Here is a 24247-nt window from a genome sequence, read left to right on the forward strand (position 1 = left end):
AAGGCTATTACGTCTTACGCCCTGGCTGATACTTAAAAGTCAACATCACCAAAACAGATGATGTATGCAAATTAGCTGCTAGGCTTTCCATATCGTAATATTGGCTACACTTCAAACAGAATAAATTAGCTTCAAAGAATTCAAGCACTTCCTGAGGTTGTGAATGGTCCTTCATAAATGCAAGTCTTTCCTCTCTTGAAAAGCAATCAGTGTTCTTCCCTTTTCATAGCTACCAGTTTTATATCAATATATATTACAACTTCGAGTTTGGTACGAACATAGAATATTCAATTTGTTTTCACCTAACAAGGTAAACCACGGACATGAACCAGAAACTTAAATGGGTGCACAAATGCATTGTATAGCCATATAAGAGCACTGTCAAAGCTCTGTACATTCAGCCAAGTTTGGTCCTGACCTCAGTAATATCTAGAGATGCACTGGATTTGCTCCAGAAACTAGCGTAAATGCAATACATAAGCTTTTTCAAAAAAAAAACAATTTCTTGGCAGCCCCTTAAGTAACTGCGATAACATGAATACAAAATTCCAATCCTAAATTGATCCCAGGGAGAAGTGGCAACAAGCCAGAGGTAGGCTTCTCACTTCATTTTTTTTTCCTCAACTTCGGGCTACATTTTCTTTAACACTTCCAAAACTTAGTACATTTATCATCTGAAGACATTTTTTGTGATATTTGATGTGCACTATGAAAACTTTGATGAGGACAAAGCAAGAGCACAAGCCTCCCTAAAAATCATGTGAGAAACTACGTGTAACTTGAGATTAGGGTGTGTATATACTTAGTTGAGTTTCCAAATTTATTTCTTCTCCATCTGCTTTGTTGACAAGATAATTCACAGTGAACTCTGTCCATCTGCTCTTGAAGACCTCATCTCTGCCTTTGTCACTTCAAGACCCAACCATTCTTTACCAGGGAGGAATAACATTCAGGATGTATGGGTGCTCATGAAAGACTTGGTGGGAGGGCGAGGGGGAAGAGAGGGGGAGAGGGCGGGGAGAGGGGGGTGTGTGTGTGTGTGCGTGCACGCGTTTTGTTTACTACAGCCATCCAAACACAATCACAATCACACAAACCTCCTAACACATCTCCTAACTTGTGATTCTTCACTCCAATCTTTGAAAATGAGTTTGGATGGTGCATTTCAGCTGAGTTTTGATCCTACTTTCTGTAAACAACTTTGCATCAGCTGCCACTGAATAGCAATCATGAATAAAAACCTTATTTTCCTTCTCTCTCTCACCCAGCAACCCGAGTGCTGTCACTTAGTCAGCATATTGGGATTCTCAATGATCAAATGCTGCATTTTTCCTAAGGTTTTGAGACCACCTTTGAATTGTTTCCTCAGTCTAGCTGGTAATGTCTTACTGAGACAGAGCTCAAAACAGAGTGCCTGTTTCAGGACTCCAGTGTCAGACATGCAGCTGACAATGGCCTGCCTGCCTAAAGGAATGTACTTATCTGGGGTTCCCAACCAGGGGTCCATGGCATAAAAAAGGCTGGGAATCCCTGACTTAGGATCTTCATCATGGTGAAGTTGGCCTGGAGAGGATGATGATGGTGGTTCTTTATGCTGCCAGTGGATTAGGTGGGTGTTGCAAAATGCAGTGTTGATACATATTTCTCCACGTGCTTTGAAATACTAGTACAAGTCTCAGAAGCCTACAGGCAAGATCATCTGCCTGCACCATCGACCAAACCTAAATTTCCCAAACAATCTCAATCACTTATGAAGTAGTAATTTTGTTGGTTCTGTTTGTTCCTCATACTCTCTGTAGATAAGCATTTCATCCTCAATGCAATCATTTCATTCTTTCTATGTAATATTTAATTATCTCTTCAAAGTATACAGAATCACAGAAAGGTTATGGCTCTGAAGGAGGCCATTACTTCCCAACACCAGATCCATGGCACTGCACGTCCTGGCTCTTCAACTGCACATCCAAGAACTGTTTGAGTGTGAAGAAAGCTTTTGTCTCTATCTCCTTTTCAAAGAGCAATTTCCAGACATCCTAACAAAAGAGAAGGCTCATCTGACATCTAATCCTACAGCCAATTACCTTACATTTATGCCTTCAGGTTTGTAATGTCTTTGCTAAGGGATACAAGTGCTTCCTATATGGTCCAGCTTGTCCATCTCATTTATGTCTTTCCTTAGAAATATCTGCTGCACAGAAAACATCCCCAGGTTATCCAATCTTTCGTCTCATTGAGAAGTTTTGTAACCCTGGAACATACTCATAAATACTCCTGAATACAATCACATTTTCTGTAATGTACAGTGCTCAAGCTTAGTACTTCATACAATTTTAGCTACAGCATGACAGCATAGCACTTTATACTGCCAGGGTCAAATTCCCACTGCTGTCTGTAAGGAGTTTGCACAGTCTCCCCATGACTATGTGAGTTCCTCTGGTTTCCTCCCACATCCAAGGTTGTGATAATGGTAATTTTAACTTTCCACATATTGACTGGGGCTGACATACTATAAAAGAGCTGGATGAGTTTGTTAAATGAGTTCAGGAAAGTTTCCCTAATCAGTACATAGAGGTCCCAATTAGAGAAACTGAGATACTAGATCTCCTCATAGGGCAGGGGTTCCCAATCTTTTTTTATGCCATGGACCTCTAAAATTAACCAAGAGGTCTATGGACCCCAGGTTGGGAAACCTTGTATCATGGAATTAGACAGGGCAGGTGGCAGAAGTTTGTGTAGAGGAACACTTTGCAGCTAGTGACCACAATGCCAGTAGTTTCAAGATAATTATGGAGAAGAATGGGTCTAGTTCTCAGGTTGAGATTCTAAACCAGAGTAAGGCCAAGTTTGATGGTATCAGAAAGGATCTGGCAATTGAGGATTGGGACCATTTGTTTTCCGACACAGGTGTACTTGGTAAGATGGAGGCCTTCAAATTTTTAAGACTAGAGTTTGTATGTTCCTATCAGAATAAAAGACAAAGATAACAGATTTCTGGAACCTCGGATATTGAGGTCCTGGCTAAGAAAAAAAGCAAGAGCATAGCAGTTATTGGCAGGAAGAGCAAATGAACTATGAGTGTAAGAAATGCAAGAGAACACTTAAGGAGGAAATCAGGAGGGCTTAAGGAAGTCATGAGGTTACTCTAATAGACAAGGTATAGAAGAATCCCAAGGACTTCTACAAATATGTTAAAAGCTAAAGGATTGTAAGAGACAAAATTGATCTTTCTGGAAGATCAGAGTGGTCAACTATGCATGAAGCTGAAAAAGATGGGAGAGAACTTAAGTGAAATTTTTGCATCTGTATTTACTCAGGACATGGACACAGAGCCTATAGAGTGAGGCAAAGCAACAGTAAGGTCATGGGCCATATACAGATTAAAGAGGAGGTGGTGCTTGCTGTCTTGAGGTAAATTAGAGCGGATAAATCCCCAGGGCCTGACAAGGTGTTCCTTCAGACCCTGTGGGAGACTAGTGCAGAAACTGCAGGGGCCCTAGCAGAGATGTTCATAACATCCCTAGCCACGGGTGATGTGTCAGAGGATTGGAGGATAGCAAATGTTGTTTCGTAGTTTAAAAAAGGCTCTAAGAATAAGCCAGGAAATTATAGGCCAGTGAGCCTGAAAAGTAGTGGGTAAATTATTGGAAGATATTCTAAGGGACCAGATAAACAAAGATTTGGAAAGACAGGGACTGAATAGGGATCGTCAATATAGCTTGATGTGTGATAGGCCGTGTCTAACCAATCCCACGGAGTTTTTGAGGAAGTTACCAGGAATGTTGATGAAGGCAAGGCAGTTGATGTTGTCTACGTGGACTTTAACAAGGTCCCACACAAGAGGTTGTTGGACAAGGTTTGGTCACTTGGCATTCAAGATGAGGTAGTAAATTGGATAAGACATTGGCTTCATGAGAGAAGCCAGAGAGTGGTAGTTGATGGTTGCCTCTCTGACTGGAGGCTTGAGACTAGTGGTGTGCTGCAGTAATCAGTGCTCATTTTGTTGTTGTTTGTCATCTATACCAAAGATCTGGATAATAATGTAATGAATTGGATCAGTAAATTTGCAGATGACACCAAGATTGGGGGTGTAGTGGGCAGTGAGGTTGACTATCAAAGCTTGCAGTGGGATCTGGACCAGCTGGAAAAATAGGCTAAAAAATGGCAGATGGAACTTAATGCAGACAAGTGCGAGGTGTTGCACTTTAGGAGGACAAACTAGAGTAAGACTTACACAGCAAATGGTCGGGCACTGAGGAGTGCAATAGAACAGAGTGACCTGGAAATACAGTTCCATAATTCCTTGAAAGTGGCATCACAGGTAGATAGGGTCATTACTAAAGCTTTTGGCATATTGGCCTTCATAAATCAAAGTATTAAGCATAGGAGTTGGGATGTTATGTCAAAATTGTGTAAGATTCTGGTGAGGCTTAATTTGCGGTATTCTGTGCAGCTTTGCCCACATACCTACAGGAAAGATGTCAATAAGATTGAAAGAGTGCAGAGAAAATTTACAAGGATATTGTCAGGACTTGAGGACCTGAGTCATAGGAAAAGGTTGAATAGGTTAGGACTTTAGTCCTAGTCACACCCAACCTCAGTGGAAAAAACCTACTGGCATAACTTTGTATACCCCTATCAAATTTCCTCTTATTCTTCTACGCTCTTGGGAATAGAGGCGATGAATTAAGGTAAAAAGGTGAAGTGTTTAAGGGGAACATGAGGGGGATCCTATTCAGAGGATGGTGAGAGTGTGGAATGAGCTGCCAGCAGATGTGGTGGATGCTGGTTCCATTTTAGCATTAAGGGAAATTTGGACAGGTGCATGGATGGGAGGGATATGGAGGGCTATAATCTGGGTACAGGTCAATGGGACTAGGCAGATCAATAGTTCGGCGTGGACTAGATGGGCCAATGGCCCTGTTTCTGTGCTGTTATTTCCTGTGATTTCTATGACTATGACTTCTGTCCCAAAGACATACAAGTTAGTAAGTTATTTGGTCACTTGGGTGTATTTGGGCTGCACAGGTTCATTGGATCAGAAGGTCCTGTACCCTGCTGTATTCCTAAACAAAAAAAAATGAAAACACATAGTTCAACAAAGATCGAGCTATCCTATTAGGGCAGAATAGTAGCATAGAAATTAGCACAACACTATTACAGCACCAGCGACCCAGGTTCAATTTCAACACCGTCTGTAAGGAGTTTATATGTACATTCTCCCCATGACGGCATGGTTTTCTCCGAGTACTCCAATTTCCTCACACATTCCAAAGACATACGGGGTTAGTACGTTAATTCATCATGAGTGTAATTAGGCAGCACAGGATCATTGTCCGAAAGGGCCTGTTACCGTATTGTATCTCTAGATAAAAATAAATAATATCCCTGCTCTTAAATTCTATGTTGTGACTAATAAAGAAAGACATTGTATTTCTCTTTAGCTACCCACTGGCCTATCCTGTTCCCTTTAAAGATCTGAGGGACACTATCCTTGCAGTATTAAGACAATAAGCTGGAGGAGCAGAAGAGCAGAATTAGGCCATTCAGCCCACTGAGCCACCATTCCATCATGGCTGATTTATTATCCTCTCAACCTCATTCTCCTGCCTTCTCCCCATAACCTGATTAATCAAGAACCTATCAACCTCCACTTTAAATATACCCATCACTTGGCCTCCACAACCGTCTGTGACAATGAATTCCACAGATTCACTAGCCCCTGACTAGAGAAATTTCTCATCGCTGTTCTGAATGGATGACTCTCTATTCTGAGGCCGTGCCCGCTGGTCCTGGACTCCCCCACTAGAGTAAATATCCTCTCCACATCCACTCTATCTAGGCCTTTCAATATTCGTTAAGTTTCAATGAGATCCCCCCCCCCACCTCATTCTTCTAAGCTCCAATGAGTACAGGCCCAGAGCAATCAAGCGTTTTTCATACGTTAACCCTTTCTTCCTAGAATCATTCGTGTGAACCTCCTCTAGACGCTCTTCAATGCCTGCACATTTTTTCTTAGATAAGGGGCCTAAAACTGCTTGGAATACTCCAAAGGTGGTCTAATCAGCTGATATTAAACTCAGCTGAAATAATATACTATCTATTGAAATACATTGAAAAAAAAGTTTACAACATCAGAATTTTAACCAGGCATGGCACCAAAACGCAACTTTACTGCTTCCACATCCCAGTGAGTGTATTAAGTTGCAACTTCAATATTCGGTACCTCAACTATTGTCCATATATTAATATACCCGAACTTTATTATTTTAAATACTATATGAAACACTATTGCAAGAGGAAAAATATATGCTGAAGCTATTAGGAAAAGAAAGGCCCTAAATTGTTCCTGAGGCTAGTTTATTTTATTTATCAAATATATTGGTTAAGAAACCTTTCCAAGGATGATCATTCTGCCCAGAGTGTCTTTTTCATAAATAAAGATGTTGAAAGATAAGGCCTTGTGAATTCTACCAATGAAAAAACCCAAGGGCAGCATTAAAGAACCATGGGTCAAATGTGGGCTACAGGGATTAATGTAGACAGATATCATGGTCAGTATGAACCAAGTGGGTCAAAAGGGCCTGTTTCTCTGCTGTACAATTTGAAGTTAAAAATTGGCCCGTTATCAGCAATTGTAGCAGATATTCGGTAGCAAGTGGACTTGGGATATCTTTTATTTAATGTCCTTTTTTAAAACCAATGCAGTCTGTAAAATCTACGTTAATCAGGGGAAGTCTTCTGTTTGCTATGAACATAGACAATACCAGCCACTAAACATGCACTAATAAGCAACTGACAAATCAATAACAACTACTTAAATCAAGAATTCTAATGCTTTATGATGTATTATTCCTTAATTTCAAAACATCCAAAAGGTCCAACCTTTGGTAAATAATCTGGCAGCAATTTACTGAATCCATCTTATTTAAACTTTCCAAACATCATTATAGTTCTTATTCTTTTATTTGCCTGTTTTCACTACACCATTTCTGCTCCAATGCCACACAGAAAGTAAAACTATTGCTGCAGGCAGCACATCTTGGCTCCAATCTTAAGTTTTTAAATCAATTTGTGCGATACCCCATTCTCAAATGTACTTGGCAAAACCTATACAAGTGAAAAATATCCACCTGGGAAAAATGCTAAAAACAAGCAATCCTTGCCACACCAGTCAAATCATTTTAAAAGTATTTTTAGGACTTCATTCTTTTACCAAACTTGGATGTGAAAGAAAAAATTACTTCCAAGCATACCTTTCTTTTGAAAGGGGCAGGAGGAGGGGGTGGCCAGTGAGAGTTAACTTAAAAAGTAATTGCATACCCACTCTAAAATCTTCCACAAGTCATTGGTCCCTTTCCCAAAGTCAAAAGAAATAGACTCCAGAAAGTGCTCACAACCATGTAGAGTGTAGGACAATATGTTGATATCAGACTCACATGTGCACTTCCACCTCAACCACACTCAGTCCAAGGGTCAGCTGCAATCCTGCAACAGATTATGAACAATAGCTCTGAGGACTCTAGTGTGAAACATGCCACAGGGGACAAAACAATTTCACACCCAAACGTTCCATCATTGATTGCAACCGTATACTGATCTCAGACTGACAGAATGGCTCCAGCCCAGGAGGCTACAATTTAGCCGATCTAGTCCATTTCTATCCCATGTTAGAACAATCCAGCCTGTCCGACACCCTGTTTCAATAGCCCTACAAATTCTCTCCTTTCTAATACATGTCAAGCTTCCTTTTGAACACAGTTGAATCTGCTTCTACTCCTCTGGAAAAGCATTCTGGATTCTAATAACCCTCTGGGTGAAATAGGTTTTCCTTGTGCCATTTTTGGTTCTTTTGCCTCTCATCTTCATTCAATGATCTCTCTCAGAGAACATCAAAATAATAAAAGTTGTCATCTATTTGTATCTTAAAAATTATTAGAATAGAAAATATACGAAGTGAGCATTACAAAACATCTCTGGCATGGAAGGGTTAACAGTTTCCACTGAAATCTGCCCTGTTTGAATAGTGAACATGCACTACATTGTCTGAAGCATGGATGAAGTTCTATGTGAATTATAAATGTACCAACACCAGTGATAAATTCACCTTGGCTTGGATCTCTGGGTACAGTTCAAAGCCATTAAAAACAGTAAATACTTTCCTCTCTTAACATTATTCAAACCTGTCCGTCTAAAGACCCAGTCAAATCCAATCCATCAGAGAGCATGTGGTAATCCTTTTGGAATGTAGAAAATTACTTCCAGATGTGGACCCCAGTAATATTTTAAAAAAACATTTGCCCCTTCTTCTAAAAAAATCATAAATTACCCAAACATATCAAAGTTGAGCTTTTTCTTCTTTTGTACTCAAATCAGTCATAACCATCTGCAAAGTTGTCTGCTGAACCCAAGAGAATTGATGTTTGTGTTAGAAAAAGCTGGCACTTGGTAATCTGAGTTTAATAGAATATACTGTCAACTTTCTGGTTAGAGCATTGGATTCATGCTCCATCACTTGTTTGGGGGGTGGGGGATGCAGTGTTGTCAGACATGAGTGAGAGCGAGAGAGAGAGAGTGTGAGAGAGGGAGGGGGAGCGGGAGGGAACAAGGGGAGGGTGAGGGCGTGAGAAGGTGGTGAGAGGCTTGAGAAGGGGAAGCGGGGTAGAGGGGGAAGGAAGGGCAGGGGAGCAGGAAAGGGAGGAGAGGTGGCGGGGAGCTGGGAAGGTGGGGAAGGGGTAGGGGAGGGGAAAGAGGGAAGGAAGCAGACACAGATGGGAGAGAAAGATGAGGGAGAGAGAGGGAGACAGACACAGAAAGACAAAGACAGACAGAGTGAGACAGAGATAGAGAAGTAGAGAGAGAGACAAGGAGAGACAGTCAGATAGATATAAACATTAAACCTGGAATTCTGGCAGATTTAAGTTGGCTATGAAACATTGTGAACAATGACTTCACATCCCATTTTTATAGGGAGAGCACAAATTAGCCACTTGGATTTACAGGAGAAGGTGGCTGGCTGGTTTGTCATTATATTTGGGCTCCAACATGCATTCTGGCTGAAATTATGACTCTAAAATAAGGTTGAATTGCATTTTGATATTAGAACATAACTAAAATATTATGAAATGCAATCCCAAAAATACATTAACTGATCAAGAACAGAAACTAAAGCAAATACCACAATGAGTTACTTTGGATTTCAGTTTTCACAGATGGCCAACTGTAGCATAGCTACAAATGAGCCTGGGTTCATGGTTCTGTGCTCTAGAATGCACAATGCAAGTATGTATAATACACCAGGACGGACACTGGGGCAATCCCAAATTTGTAAATGGCTTGAATCATGTAATCCAATTCTAATGCAACAGAAGAGATTGCAAATGCTTGGTTCCCAGGCAATGTAACCAGGAGATAAATTTCAAACAAACAAGTTCAGAACAGTAAACAGTATTTCATTGGGTCATGTTGAGGACTGCATAACTGGTGTTGGAAGATTGGGATTAGTTGATCCATAACAGGAATTCTGGCAGTTCTGTCACATCCAAGGCACAAATGGCAATTACAAATTAGTAAATGGTCATGAACACTACATCATTATTCCTTATTCTATGCCAAAAAACAACACATTTTACATCATATTATACATTGATGATAAACCTCATTCTGATGCTGGCTTGTTAGCAGGACTTGGAGCTGTAATTATCTGACAGTTCTTACTGAGCCAGTAAATCATGGCCAGAATAGGTTGAGTGGTCCTAGGTGAACACCCACACACCTAAATTCTCCCTGACCTAGTCTCACCTATCACCTGCCAGCTTGTACTTCTTCCTTTCCCCTCCCTTCTTATTCTGGTTTCTGCCTTCTTCCTTTCCAGTCCTCATGAAGGGTCTCAGCCCAAAACATGGACTGTTTATGCCCTTCCTTAGATGCTGCCTGGCTTGCTGAGTTCCTCCAGCATTTAGTGTATGTTGCAAGGAATTATGAAGCTTATTTCTGAAAATTATTTTCTCCAAGAACGTTGAGGGTTTGGCCATTCTTTTTGCCTCACCACAGCGCAGTATATTCATTATACATTTTCCCCACTGCTTTATTGCTCCGATTCCTCCTCTGTGTTCCCGAAATTGATGAATTTCACAGGTGACAATCCCCCTATAATGCCTAATTGCTGGACTATTCCTTATTTGCAAGTCCACTGAGTAAACTAATCATCAAAATGTTTGATCACAAAGAAACCATCAAGTCCAACACTTGATCTCACCTAAAGTCCACTTATGCACATTTTTATTGGAAGTGATCTACTGTATAACAAATAATATGACAGATTTATCTCCTAGTTCTAAATTATCTCTTCCAACTGAGGACAAATAAGTGAGCAGACCAAACATCAAATGTACAACTCTTCTGGCTATAATCTTATCTTACTGTGCAAATAACAAGAGATCACTAATTCTGTAGGAGTGCACTGCTTTGAACAAGACAATATAACCAATGTGAAAGAATCACTGCAGAATTGGTTTTTTTTTGATAATTGAAAATTTGGTACAATACCTCATTCTTTTGATATATTAAATAAATGTAAGATTAGCATTTTTATGGTATGCTTCAGAAGCACAAGGCATTCCAAAGTCTTCAGCCAGACTGCTTCTGAAATGCTGCCATTGTTGTCATGTAGGAAGTATTATAGCCAACTTGCGCACAGCAAGCTCCCACTGATAGCCAGTGACAATGACCCAGATAAGTGATGTTGATCAATATTGGTCTGGATACTGGGAATGATGCCCCTACTCGCCAAAGCATGCACTTTAATGTTCGTCTTTAACATCTCTAAAAGTGCAGCCAGTCTGCACTGGAGAGGTAGGTGTTTGTGCTTGAGCCTCCAACAGATTACGCACAGATCACCCCTCACTTTTCCTATATTATTCAGTGGAGTAACAGCCAAAGGACAGGCCTGAAAATCAAGCATCAAGCCTGATCACAAGAAAACTGTTCTCCACTGTCTCTTCCTGCCATTGAGTCTCAACAAATCCCAGTTTCCCAGCTTCTAATTTACACTTATTTTACATGTAATTATATCTAAATACACAGGAGCAAGGGAACAAATATATGGGACAAGACCATTGTTAACCATTAGTGCAGCGACACCCACCCCCCTCCAGAAAATTCAATGTGAAAGCAGCTTAAAAGGATCCATTTGTAACTATCCCAGGCACAGCAGTCTGATGAATCCTTTATTATGCATACCTCATAATTCAATCAAATAACATATATTCATTTATCAAACTTTTCTTCTCCCCTCCACCACGCGAATACTCAACAAATATTCCTTTTACTTTGAAAATGGAACGCACATGTTGGACATTTGGGAATTGTACAATTAGGAGAGAGTTGCAGCGCTACAACTCTCTTCTGTCTCCCTCTCTCCCTCCCAACCCCCCCCACCCTTCATTTGTATTTGGCACAGCAGTTGGAAAAATATCAGTAAACTCTTCGTCTTCTGACAGACTGGGGCCAAGAACCAGGCTTCAGACACAGCTCCGATTCCCACAGGCGGACAGACTGATCGAAAACAGAACAGTCTCGGCACTACCAGACTTGAAGCAGGGCCAGTGAGTAAACATGCAGCCTCGAAACACAAGTTATCCACATCTCGCTTCTCGGTAACGTCACCACCTACCCTCGTCCCCAACCCCCTCACTGCCCCCTCACACACACACACAGAGGAACATTCACAGGAAGGAAACCATAAACCAAAGTTTGCACCAACCTTGTGCCTGGAATCCTAACAATACAGTGGTATCAAGTCCATTGAGCAGAGAGCAGGGTATGAGGAGGGGAAGGCAGGTTACCGTGTAAACTTTAGGAACAGGAAAAACAAAACTGTAACACGAGAACTCTGTCGATGTCATCAGCCAGTAAACCAGTTGGAGCTCTGGCCGTAGACTCCCAGCAAACCAGTCCCTTCACCCACCTGTCGAGCGGTGCTAGGATTTGCGAGCTTCTGTGATTTCCTGTCTGTCCCGCTGGCATTACAGTCTGCGCACTAGCACAAGGATTACAGGGTGTTACGGTGCATCAGCAACGTTGTGAAACACGAGAGATACCGATCAGCACGGGTGGGGGGGGGGGGAGAGAAACACTCGTTCAGTTCTCTCGATTACTTTGGGGGATTTAACCTGTCAGTTGCTGAGCCGCATAAAACACAGAGATTGAGAGGTCCCGGCTCTAAACCGAGACAGCGATTCTCTGAGAAGTCAGTTTGTGGAGGGAGCAGGGGTGCTCGCGACAGGAAGTGTTAGCTCGAGGGGAGGGCCGTACACGCCGAGGTGTGATATAGCCCACAGTGGAAGAGCTTCCCGACGCGGAGGGTGACCGCCTCTGCATTTGGAGCAACCGTATTCCCCATAGAAAGAAGATTTCTAAAGGAAGACGAAAGTTCAGAGGAACAGTTTTTCAATCGGGCTCGCTTGAGGTTCCTGTAATTTCAAACACCGACTCGGAAGGTTCATAGCGGGAATGGGCATTTTAACAAACATCGGCCAAGCAGAGAGAATACCGCTTCAAGCGCCAGATTAAAAGTGATGAAAACACAGCCACCTAAACTGTTCCTTTACATGCCCTGAAGATCAGTCTTTTTATTTCAGCATCCAGAGGAAATCACACTTTGAACAAATCGCTTTTCTCAATTAGTTTCGCTCAACCTAAGAGACATACAAATTTCCCGTTTACCCAGCATTAACTTTCCATTTGAGACTAAACATTTGAACTTCAGAACATAGGAACAGGTCCTTCGGCCCAGGATGTCTATACCGAACACGATGACAAATTAAAATAAATCTCTTCTGCCCATACATGATCCAAATCCTTCCATTCCGTGCATATTCATGTATCTCTGGAAAAGCCTCTTGCCGCTTTTGTGGTAGTTGTTTTTAGAATAGAATTGAAACAAAGCTACCAAAATTATATATGAGGAGAGTTCAACATCATTTTAATTTCTCCTCCGATCCTGGAATAATCGTGAAACAGCGAGTTAAACTCACTGTGTCTTAGGGTCACACAGCGTAGGAGGCAGACATTTGTCAGTTACTCTCCACCCAGTTCCACAGGGTTGCTCTTTGTCCACAAGCCCCTGTAAATTACTCCTTTCTCAAGTTTACATTTAATTCCCCTTTGAAAGCTATGATTGCTTTCACTACCCCTTTTAAGAAGTGTATTCCCGGTTTTAACAACTCATTGCCATTGCATAATCAATAGTTCCCATATCTGGAATCTAGATTCTCTTTTTACAAATTCTTTTCCCCTGGAAACAGATTCTCCCTATTGACTACCAAAGGTTCTCAGAAGGATTTGATCGCACTGGAGAGTATGCAGAGAAAAGTCACCTGAATGTTGCCTAGATTGGAGGATTTTAGCTATGGGGAGAGATTGGATAGGCTGGGTTTATTTTCCCTGGAGGAAGGAAGCGGAATAAACTAGGCATAGATAAGGTAGATAGTCAATATCTATATCTTATCAAAAACAAGAGTGCACAGGATTAAGATGAGAGGAAGGAGTTTTAAAGGAGATGCTACTTTTCTTTTTACTCAGAATGTGATTGATATCTGGAATCAAATATAATTACCATGTTTGAGATGCTTTTACATTGGCAAGTCATAGGAGGATGCAGTCCTAATGTGGGCAAAAAGGGCAGCATGAACTTGAATGGCCAAAGGCACGTTTCTGTGCTGTATGACTCCATGAAATTAATATATCCAATATATATTCAGTCCAATTTTATCTTAGAATACATGCAAATGGAGACATAATTATCAGATTCTAAACCTACCAGTTCAGTTGTACAGAGTCCATCATTTAAATCCTTTCTGACACAAATGAACTGCACTACACATAAACTGGTCAAAATTTAAACCCGTAGTTCGTATGCCTTATAAAAGTGCCTTCATTTCATTACCTAACACATAAAAAATTTAACAAAGTGAAATTTTTGAAATATTTTATTGCTGATTGCAAAGATAAGGACTTCAGAGGAATTTAACGTCCTACTATTTTTAGAGTGGAATAACAAACTATAATCCTGCTTGAAGTCTTGGTAAAGGGTGCTCATGTGGTTCCAACTGATCCAAGTATGCAGTGCTTGGCAGCTGTAATATGGCATTACACTCCAGCATGACCTGTCCCGGGATCTGACTCTGAAATCTAAAAGCAGCTGCTATCACCTGTGCACCATTAATTATAACAGCACATGTTATGCCCCAAAAGATTTACCCCAACCAGTTCAACTTCCATTACATACTATTAGTACGGCACCCCCAGCACCAACAATGCAATGTGATATAAAGTTAAGCATTCTGTTTCAGTTGCCATATGAATTACAGATTTTCTTGAGCCTGACAGGACAGCAGTTGTTGCAAAACCCTTCCCAAGAGCAAGGAATGATGGCAGACTGGCTTCTCTGGAACCCAATCTCAAAGTACCTGTAGACTCCATTTCAATTTACTCTAATGCATTCTGGCGAAATGGCCCAAACATGAAATTTCAACCTATTTTTGGGTATAATACAGCAAGCACAGCTAACTCTATGCAGTCTTACAAAAGTAAATATACAGAACTGCTATTTTATTCAAGTGATATTTATGAGAATATGAGCAAAATGTTGTCTTTTAACCATGTGGTTATTGTCTGGAATTCATAATACCACACTAAAATGTGGTGTCAAAGGTTTTTGAAAGGGAATTGAATGAGCTACAAGAAAGTGTGGACTCCTCTACATGTTGGAAACATGAATGGCCTCTTCCTTTGCCAAAATAATTGTGTGATGCACAGTTCTTTCACTATTGTTTGAGATACTTTTATAAAAATATAAATGGATAAAAAACATCTTAGATATTTCGTAATAAGTTTGCTGATCACTATATTGTGCCCATGCACACACTTGATGGAATATAATCCATGTTTGACCTGTAGATGAGATTCCTTAGTGATGCTTTCTATGGCCAACTGTGTTCATAGAGAATCACTACTAGGCCTCCTTGGGACAACAATCCAGCAAGAATCAGAATATTAAGAGAAGAACAATAATTACACCCTCCTGAGCTCAACAACCTCAAAAGCTTGTTGCTCTGCACATCAGACACCCAGAATGAACATCTATTTTGTAATATGAACAGAAAATGGAATTCAAATCACATTTTCCTGGGATCTCTGTGGGCAGGACTAATCAGTTTAAGGGTGGGTGGTAACTTCCAGTTCAGAAGCTTTCTAGAGGCATATTCAGCAACAATTTTCATTTTTGTACCAAAGTGCTTAATGCTAACTTTGGCAAAATATCAACTACGGCCTGGGGCCTTTAATAATTTTTAAAAAGCAAGGCACTGAGCTACAATATTTTCTTTAGATACTTGTTTCTTTGTTTGGAGAGGAAACAGTTTTACAATATAACATAACACAAACAGTGATTTCCTGAAAAGATCTTTAACTTTGTTCTTATATATACATTCTGCAATATTTTAATCTTTGACTTGACACTGTTCCTTTGACAATGCCATAACATCAAATACAGACATCTTTTGCTTTTAAAATATTGAAATACAATTGCTAATCTGAACTGGTTGGAGCTGAAGATGACATGGACCCAGCAATTCATCAATCGCTACTCCAAGAGAAGTAACAGCAACCATTCAATTTTTAAGTTGAAAGAAGAAATGTTATTTAATTACAGCATCACAACTTAAAATTAGCAGCATAAACTGAATCAGAAAGCTGCAGTTGATAAGGAAGAATTGCCTAGTATCATAGCATTGGAATGAATGGCGTGCACTTTGTTCCATCTCTGTTATAAGTTTCTCTTCTCCAAGGACCGTCATCTTGTCATAGTTGAGAGGCTTGTGAGTTCCTGAGATCCTGAGAACTAAGCTGTCTGGAGTTTAGCTAACTTGCTCTTAGTAGGGCCACCCATGGCAGTAACAAGATCTAAGAGCAATCCAACCAAGACCTCAACGGAGGAACTGGCACAAGATGATGATACATCAATCCAGCAGTGAAGGGTCCCCAGCTATTCTGCATTCCATACCACTGGACACTGACATGGATCTGTCAAATCAGCCTCCCCACATTAAACAAAGTCGTGCACAGGCGTTCTCCACCTTACACCAGACTGTGCATTCTGGATTAGCCTCTACAGCCACCTAAGGACCCACTAATAGGCAACCCCTTAGGTGAACATTTTACTTGACTCGTGTGATTGCACTACTACTAAAAGGTTCAATTCCATTGTTGATTTTACATTTCAGCACATGAACTTGAAGAGCAATATTTGTTTTACTGACCAACCAGTCTTCAAAGCAGCCAGTCCATTCTGTTAAAGAGTCTGCTCTTTCAAAGGTAACAGCCATCATTGTTCAAAGTTGTTTAACATTTTACTTGGTCCACTTATAAACTTTTCAAGCTGTGCTGAAACACTGCTCTTTCAATGATAACAGCCCAGAAGGAAGTTATTTGCCCCATCATACTTGTATGATGCTCTGAAAGAATTACGCACAGTGTATGTAATTCCTTTGTCCTTTCGAAACTTTTAATTTTTTGTTTGTTGTCATTTATCCATAAATCTTTTGGAAGCTATTTTACTACAAAGGTTCTTGCACATCCAAACAAGCAGCTGCACAAAAAAATACTAATCCTTTCCTACTTGAGCTAATTTTACACTAAAGATTCCTATTAGTGCTGGCCACTCAAAGTTTATTTTTAAGCAAAATTTCTCTATTTCCCATTCCCTGGCCTGATTAGGACAGAATATTCATGTTTCTAATCTTTTCTCAACAAGCTTCTCATTGTTTGTACCATTTAATAAATCTCTGCCTATCCTTCCTAAACTAGGGCATCCTGATGCAATATATGCTAATATTTATACTTTAGTATCATTCTTCTATCCTATTACCCTTTCTCATCCTGCTTCTGCAGCATTCATATTGTGTGTTAATATGATCAGCTTCGACCACTCTATGTGCGATTCTAATGTTTGGAAATAAGTTCCCTTTTATCTTTGATTCACTATGCAGGTGAACACATTTCAGTCTTTGGTAACCTTTGCCAAACAATGCCAACTGATGCAAAATACAGCTAATGGAAAACAAAGTAACAAAAGCCCAGTCCCACACAGATAAGTCTCTTAAGGACTGTCCCACAATTCATTCCTTAACCCACCATCCACCCATCTCAACTATTTCAGGCTTTGTTTTAATAATGCCTACAGAATCAAATCAGTCTGCTTATACTCTAACATCTCAAATCAGTCTTGCTTCCATAACCTGTCTATTTTAGTTCCCTCAGGTATAGATCAAGTCTCATTTTGAATGTGCTATCATCTCTTGCACCTACTCCATGTGGCAGCAATTTCTTCATTCCCACCATTGAACTTACTGGTGTCCTGCAATGGGACACTTTTGACCTCAGTTTCCCATTTCCATCTTACTCTCAGATTTGGAAAGCTGGCAATAAAGCCAATAAAAAATGAATCCTGGGAACTATCCATCTGACAGTCAACCTGCTTCCATCGGCTTTCTGCCCCTGGTGAATGTGAAAATTGCCCACAAACTGTTCAGACCACAACATCCTCCCACCAGAGGAAGTATCACGATGGCTCACAACAATTAAAAACTAATTGAATGAAGATGTGCACTCAGAACTCTGATTAAGGAAAGAAAATATTTTCAGTTTCCCTCATCAATAATAAAACGTCAGTTCCAACCCCACCTGAAAATTTAGTTCCATGTCTCTTGATTTGTTTTATAAGGAAAAGAAGAATAGATAAACTTACCATGTAACTGAAAGATTTATTGCATTTCCAGGAGTTCCAACACTAAAGCAAACAGGAGTCCTGTGAATATAAAAATGGCAGTTAGTGACATATTATTTTCTAAGATTTCAACTACTTCTCTAACCAAAAAGCTAGTAGCTATATTGAGATATTTTAATTACCTATATATAGATAGGTATGCAACATTCCTCAGTAAACCATTATTCTACTGCTTTCCATAGAGATTGATCAGTTGTATGCATGTGAGCTAAGCGGTCCATCAGGATTTGTGAGTATATTCATTGAGAGCCTGTACTATACAAACAGAAGAACTTGGTTTTAATACTTAGCATGTGCTGATTTTGGAAAATGTAGCCAAATAAACCATAGGATTGCTATTTTTGGCTTTAACATTTTCAGTTTAGAGAGATGAAAACTAGCTGGGATTGCCATTCTGGTTGCTGCTCAACAGCATCTAGAACACATGTATTGTTTTAAACAGCGGGACCAGACATTGTTGAGTTGTGTCCCAATGATAAATGGATTCCTGATAACTGGAAGCATCTTGCATGGTTACTTTGATAACATTGTGGTGCAATAACTGCCATCCAAATAACCCATAAAAGTTCATATTTATAAGGCATGAAAGAAGAAAACTAGTAGGATAAAAAAATATAAGATATGCACATCAGACATGACCCCTGCAATGGTGATTCGAGAGAGGTATGATGACCCAGATCCACTGATTCTAAAAGTAACTGAGAAGTGAAATGAGAACGTCCCAAATAATGTTTGACAGTTAAGGTGAGTCACCTCAAGCTGCACTTGGCGGACAATGTAACAGAATGAACCAGGAGTATAAAACATCTTGTTAACCAAGTAAAACAGAAGTATGCCTGCAATTGCTGCAATAATTTAAGAGCATGGCTGCACTGAAATTTTAACATTTCATAGTAAAACTTCCCTCAACAAAGTGAGCATACATTTTTATAGTACCTCTGTATACTTGGATGCACTGGTAATTCAAAAAGGAAAATCAAACATTTGCCCTTTTCTTTTCAAGAAGAATTTCAGGCTTAGATCAAACCTAACTGGTAAGTGGTAACCTAATTCACAGTGAACAACCTCATAACTCCCTCCCGATGCCTTGGCCTGATGCGTGAAGAATACCCGGTCAAAAAAAGTTATATGAAATTCATCAAAAAGGAATGTACGATATTTACTAGTCCAGGCCACAACCTCAAGCTGATTCCTCATTTCTTGTTCTCTTCCAAGTCACTAATCTAATCAACACATTTGTAAAGCCTGTATATATGGGCATTCATAGCATTGAAGAGATGGCTTCAGGATTCTATCCTCACTCTCTCCCACCCCTGAACAAAGCTATCCAGGAAACCTGAATGTACAATCTGGCATACCCAGGCACAGTGGGTAGCCCAGTAGCACAGCAGTTAGTGCATTACTTTACAGTACCACCTGTAAGATTGGGGTTCGATTCCCACCACTGTCTGTAAGGAGTTTGTACATTCCCCTCATGACTGTGTGGTTTTCCTCCAGGTGCTCTGGTGTCCTCCCACATTCCAAAGCTATACAGTTAGGAATAGTTGCTATGCTGTACAGTTAAGGTATGCTATGCTATGTTGGCACTGGAAGCATGGCAACACTTGTGGCCTGCTCAGCACAATCCTCAGTGATTTGCTTTGATGCAAACAGTGCATTTCACTGTATATTTCAATTTCCATGTGCCAAGTAAAGCTAATCACTGGAGAAGTTTCTGCTCATTCCAACCAATTCCCACCAAAATTACAGTAAAAGAAAACAACACAATGAGAAGCAATTTTGGTTCAATTCTGAATGTCAATTAACTAATTATTCACACACTGATAATCCCATGAGTCCATGTTATTTTTAGTACCCTCATAGTACCTGAAAGGCTTAATGTATGAGGAGCTTTTGATAGCTCTGGGTCTGTACTCGGAGTTTACAGAATTGGGGGGAGAGGGAATTCTAACTGAAGCCTATCAAATATTGAAAGGCCTAGACAGAGTGGACGTGGACAGGGCGCTTCCTCTAGTGAGGGAATCCAGGACCAAAGGGCACAGGCTCAGAAAAGAAGGAAAGATGAGGAGGAATTTCTTTAGCCAGAGAGTGGTGAATCTATGGTATTCATTGCCATAGATGGCTGTGGAAGGCAAGTTATTGAGTATATTTAAAGGAGAGCTTGATTGGTTCTTGATTAGTAAGGGCATTAAAGGTTACAGGGAGAAGGTAGAATAATGCGTTTGAAAGGGATAATGAATCCACCATGATGGATTGGCAGAACAGATTCGATGGACTGAATGGTCTAATTTGCTCCTATGTCTTACGATCTCTTTTTTATTATTGTTAATTAATTAATTAATTGACTAGTGGAGAGAGGGTGTGTGTAATAACTTAGAATTACCACATGTGCAATAAATTAAATAGTAGGTTTTTTTGCAAAGTCCACTAAGAAAATGTGGGCATAAAACCACATTCCTTTACTCCAAGGCATGGAATGCTGGAACTTGTAGCTGCCCCATCTCTTTATTTTGTTTATATTTTGGTCTTCCGGACCATTGGCTGGCAGAGAAATTGCTTCCAACTTCCAAGTCCTGCCAAGAGTGCTCTTCAGCCAGTGGTTAGGAAATTCAGACATTAGGATGACTATCCTCTTGTTAACCTTTGCTCCCTGTGACAAAGTACTTGTCTTATATTTGGTACTCAAATTGGTGCATGAACTACAAGACTGAGTTCATTTCAGTGCAACACAGTCCACTCTTTCATTTTTTCTTTAATTAAGCTTCCTGCAGGTCTCTGAGAGGCATTCTCCTTCTCAAATCAGAAGCTGGTCATTTTTCCAGAACATAAACTCAAAATGTAGAACTGACACAGCAGTGCAAAACAGAAGGAGTGCTGAGTACCTGCTTGGCTATTCAGCAGAATTAAAACAAAAGCTTTCAGGGCACTTCCTTTTGAAGAGGTTCATAGAGATTCTTCCCAGCTCCTCAACTAATACCGTTAGGAATTTCAGGCCACATAAGAGGCATTTAGAATGACAGAAACTGTGATCAACAAGCATGCATTTACACTCATCCAATTTATTCTCTCCACATTCTAGCACTCACCTACACACAATGGCCAATTAACCTTCACACCACACATCTTGTCCAGATGACAGAAGACAGATGTGCAGGAGAACATACAAACACCACTGAGACAGCACTGGGTGCCAGGATTCAACATGGGTCGCTGGAGCTGTGGCTCTGCTAATAGTGCCGCTGCTCCTGAGGTAGGTCGGTCACAAACTTCTTTCCTGAGTTTGTAATGATTAATTGTACTGCATCATACAGACCACAAGTCTCGACCCATTATTACAAAATACATTGCAGGGATCTTGGATTGGTCACATCTCAATATCCAAACACACAGATATAACTTAGATTCATTAAGAATAAGTACCTTAAGCAGAAAAAGAATTCCAAGAAAAAAGAGTAAACAATGGAAGTTATTTCCAGTATCTTGCTCAATACCCCTTTCAATTAATATTCCTAAAATTAGACTGAATGATCATTAGTACTTTTCACAGTGAAATATCCTGTACATAAATTGTTGTGTTTCCAACGTTACCTTATCAAGTACGTTTCATCATTTCAAAGGGATGACGAAGGTGCTATGTGAATGCAAGTCTTTTGTTTCTTAATAATCTGTGAACTGGATAACTAGTCACTTCAATCCAATACACCAAGGATTACTTCATCAAGCTATCTTCACATTCTATTTACTGCACCTAGCCCGTTAGCTCTCAACTAGTTTCTCAGGTGTGATTGAATTGGCATTTACATAAATCCTATTTGTTTAGTTTCATATTTGAACCACAGCAAAACACCATGAAATTATTTTCTGCTGCCAACACTATCCCAATATTTTTATAATAAAATTAATGCCAACTTTATTAAATAGAACCAGGAAATCCTGGAAACATTCAGTAGGTCAGGATGCACCTGAGGAAAGAAAACAGATTTAGCAGTTTAGGACAAGGCATTTTCATTCTGGTAAAAGATCATTGTCCTGAAATGCTAGCTCAGTTTTTCTCTCTCCCCAGATGACAGTACATTGACAGAGTGACAGGATTACTGCAACACTGATCCAGAGGGCTGGGGTAATGATCCAAAGGCAAGTTCAAATCCTACCATGACAGCGGAAGAATTGGAAATCAGTTAATTAAATAAATCTGAAATGAAAGAGCAAATTTGAAACCATTAGATTGACATATAAACCATCTGGCTCACTCATGTCTTTCAGGGAAAGAAATCCACTGTCCTTACTCAGTCTGGCTTATGTGACTGAAGACAAACAGCAATGTGAATAACTCTAAATGGTCTCATGAAATGGCTTGGGAAGTCATTCAGTTCAACAAATTAGGGATGAATAATAAATGCAAACCCACATTCTCTGAATGAGTATAAGGAAAACCGGCTAAGCTGCTAAACATTTCCACTTTTTCAGATTTTAAATTTAGATTTTCAGCATCTGTGGTACTTCTATTTTTATTCATTTAACTTATCTGTGATTCTAGAAAGTGATCCTACTCGAGTCATGTGCTCTGTTCCTTGCCACTCGCCAATGTTTAAACAGAATAAAGTTTGCTTGATATTTTCTAATCAAGAGGTCATACATCTGACCAGTTCCTTCATCTCTCTGATTCCAAGCTGGAGGAATGAATGCAAATTGCTTAAAATAATTCACTTATCAATTCCCTTTTTTTCACATCAGGAAGCAATTGGCCACTGACTGATGTCAGTCATTGCCAGCCTTGCCAAGATCAGAAACAGTATGGAGAAGTGCACATCCTGAACTTGGACAAAACCCACTGACGGCCTGGCTCATTTTTATCCTACGTTGTTTCATCATTCAACAGTGAAAGGCATTAAATTTAGCATGTCCTTCAAGAAGAGCAAAGGAATCTCAGTCTACCCTTTTCCTTAATCCACCATTATCTTGTCAAGGGTACCAACTCAACTGGTTTATATTTGAGACTAATTCATTTAGTTTAGTATTTGGCTATCAAGAAAGTATTCTATTTTATACTACAAGCAAAAGAGCTTCTCAGTTTCACCTCTTGATAGAAAAGAAAGTGTGCAGAGAAGTAGGAATTAGATTGAAACAAATTTGATGAAAGCAGTGTAAACTAACTACAATTTCCCCCCGGGAATTAACAGATGATTACAACAATGAATAGTAGCATTAGAGATTTAATACAGAACCATTGCTCTCCCCATCCCTTTGTATTAATTTTTAAAAATAAATGATAAAAAAAAATAAGTTGCCCCCTCTTTCAAGTGTGGCTGAACTCCAAGGATATATTAACCATTGGTGTGAGTTTCCACCAATTGCACTAGCTTGCAGGCATTCAGCAAAGTTCTAAAAAACAAGCTGCTTCATTGGATAAGAAGGCACAAAGTGACATGTTTTAAATTCCTTTGAAAGTAACTTAAAAATGTTTATATAGCTTTTATTAATAATGTTCATAGTAATAATCTGCCATTTTAAACTGAGTTTCTAACAGGTGCTGGAATAACATCAAGATTAAAAATTCATAAATTAATGCTATTTTAGCCACAAATTATCGAGGAGTGCTTTTAAAAGCAAATCTAAGAAATAATTAATCATGCTCGAAATGTTTACTTTGTGCTGGCTCAGGCACAGCAGATTTTGACATTAAGCTGACAGAAATGAATTTGTACAAGAACAGAACACCTCAAGTTACGTGCAATTTTGGACACAATTTGTGCTAGGCTCACCAATTGTGCCTAAAGCAATATACTGACCATGATCATCTTTATCAGTTCTCAAAAGGCAATAGAGGACGCTAATGGAATAGAATGAAGTAGGTCTGCATGACTATAATCCTAAATGTTGCACATTACCACTTAGTATTAAGTTACGGCCTACACTGGAAGGGATCCTTTGGGGATTAATGCCTATCTACAAATTAATCAGGTAGCCAGATTTTCATTATCTTGCTTACTAATGTACACTGTTTGCATTAGAGCAGTTTGATGGGAATCAGATGACTTGTACTGAATATGTTGCTGCATTTCACAAATTTTCTCCATTGTAGCATAACTGCACCAGTTAGAACACTACACTGAACATCAGTAACAAAGAGACATTTTCCACAGAACCAGCAGCCACCACAAAAGCCTTTCTCTTTATTTTCAGTTTGGCATGAAACTGCTGATAGGGCACGTGCAAAAAACTAGCATGTACACATGAAAGCCACCATCAACATCCTTCCTAACAGCATTTTCATTTCACTGTTTAATACTAATATCATGTTCAAACTCAGATCCACTTTGTGGCTTTGAAGTTAATTTCAGTTCAACAGCAATACACGCAGGTCAGTGGATGTTGAAGCTGATAAACGTTCCAGACCTGCAA

At 39.7% G+C, this 24247-nt stretch overlaps 1 protein-coding gene and 1 long non-coding RNA gene across 6 annotated transcripts in view; one reads left to right on the forward strand and one right to left on the reverse strand.

The window, feature by feature from the left end:
• The window catches only part of raraa (retinoic acid receptor, alpha a), a 399727-nt gene that overhangs the window by 292330 nt on the left and 83150 nt on the right, over positions 1 to 24247 (reverse strand). The window contains exon 2 of one of the 4 annotated variants that reach the window (XM_059956420.1): positions 17807 to 17866. Coding sequence is in view for 1 of the 4 variants with exons in the window: in XM_059956425.1 (XP_059812408.1) it covers positions 11762 to 11903 (142 nt within the window). In the remaining 3 variants the exon portion in view is untranslated. Of the gene's footprint in view, positions 1 to 11761; positions 11935 to 11965; positions 12184 to 17806; positions 17867 to 24247 lie in introns of those variants that run through there. The other 3 variants (XM_059956421.1, XM_059956425.1, XM_059956422.1) reach the window with 3 other exon arrangements.
• LOC132384844 (uncharacterized) lies at positions 11446 to 22855 on the forward strand. 2 transcript variants are annotated; one of them, XR_009509015.1, is made up of 4 exons: positions 11446 to 11603; positions 16284 to 16374; positions 20925 to 21095; positions 22580 to 22855. It is a non-coding gene; the product is annotated as an uncharacterized LOC132384844 (long non-coding RNA). The 2 variants fall into 2 exon arrangements; XR_009509016.1 differs by lacking the exon at positions 16284 to 16374.

Source organism: Hypanus sabinus, chromosome X1 (genome assembly GCF_030144855.1).
Source record: "Hypanus sabinus isolate sHypSab1 chromosome X1, sHypSab1.hap1, whole genome shotgun sequence".
Taxonomy (NCBI): Eukaryota; Metazoa; Chordata; class Chondrichthyes; order Myliobatiformes; family Dasyatidae; genus Hypanus; species Hypanus sabinus.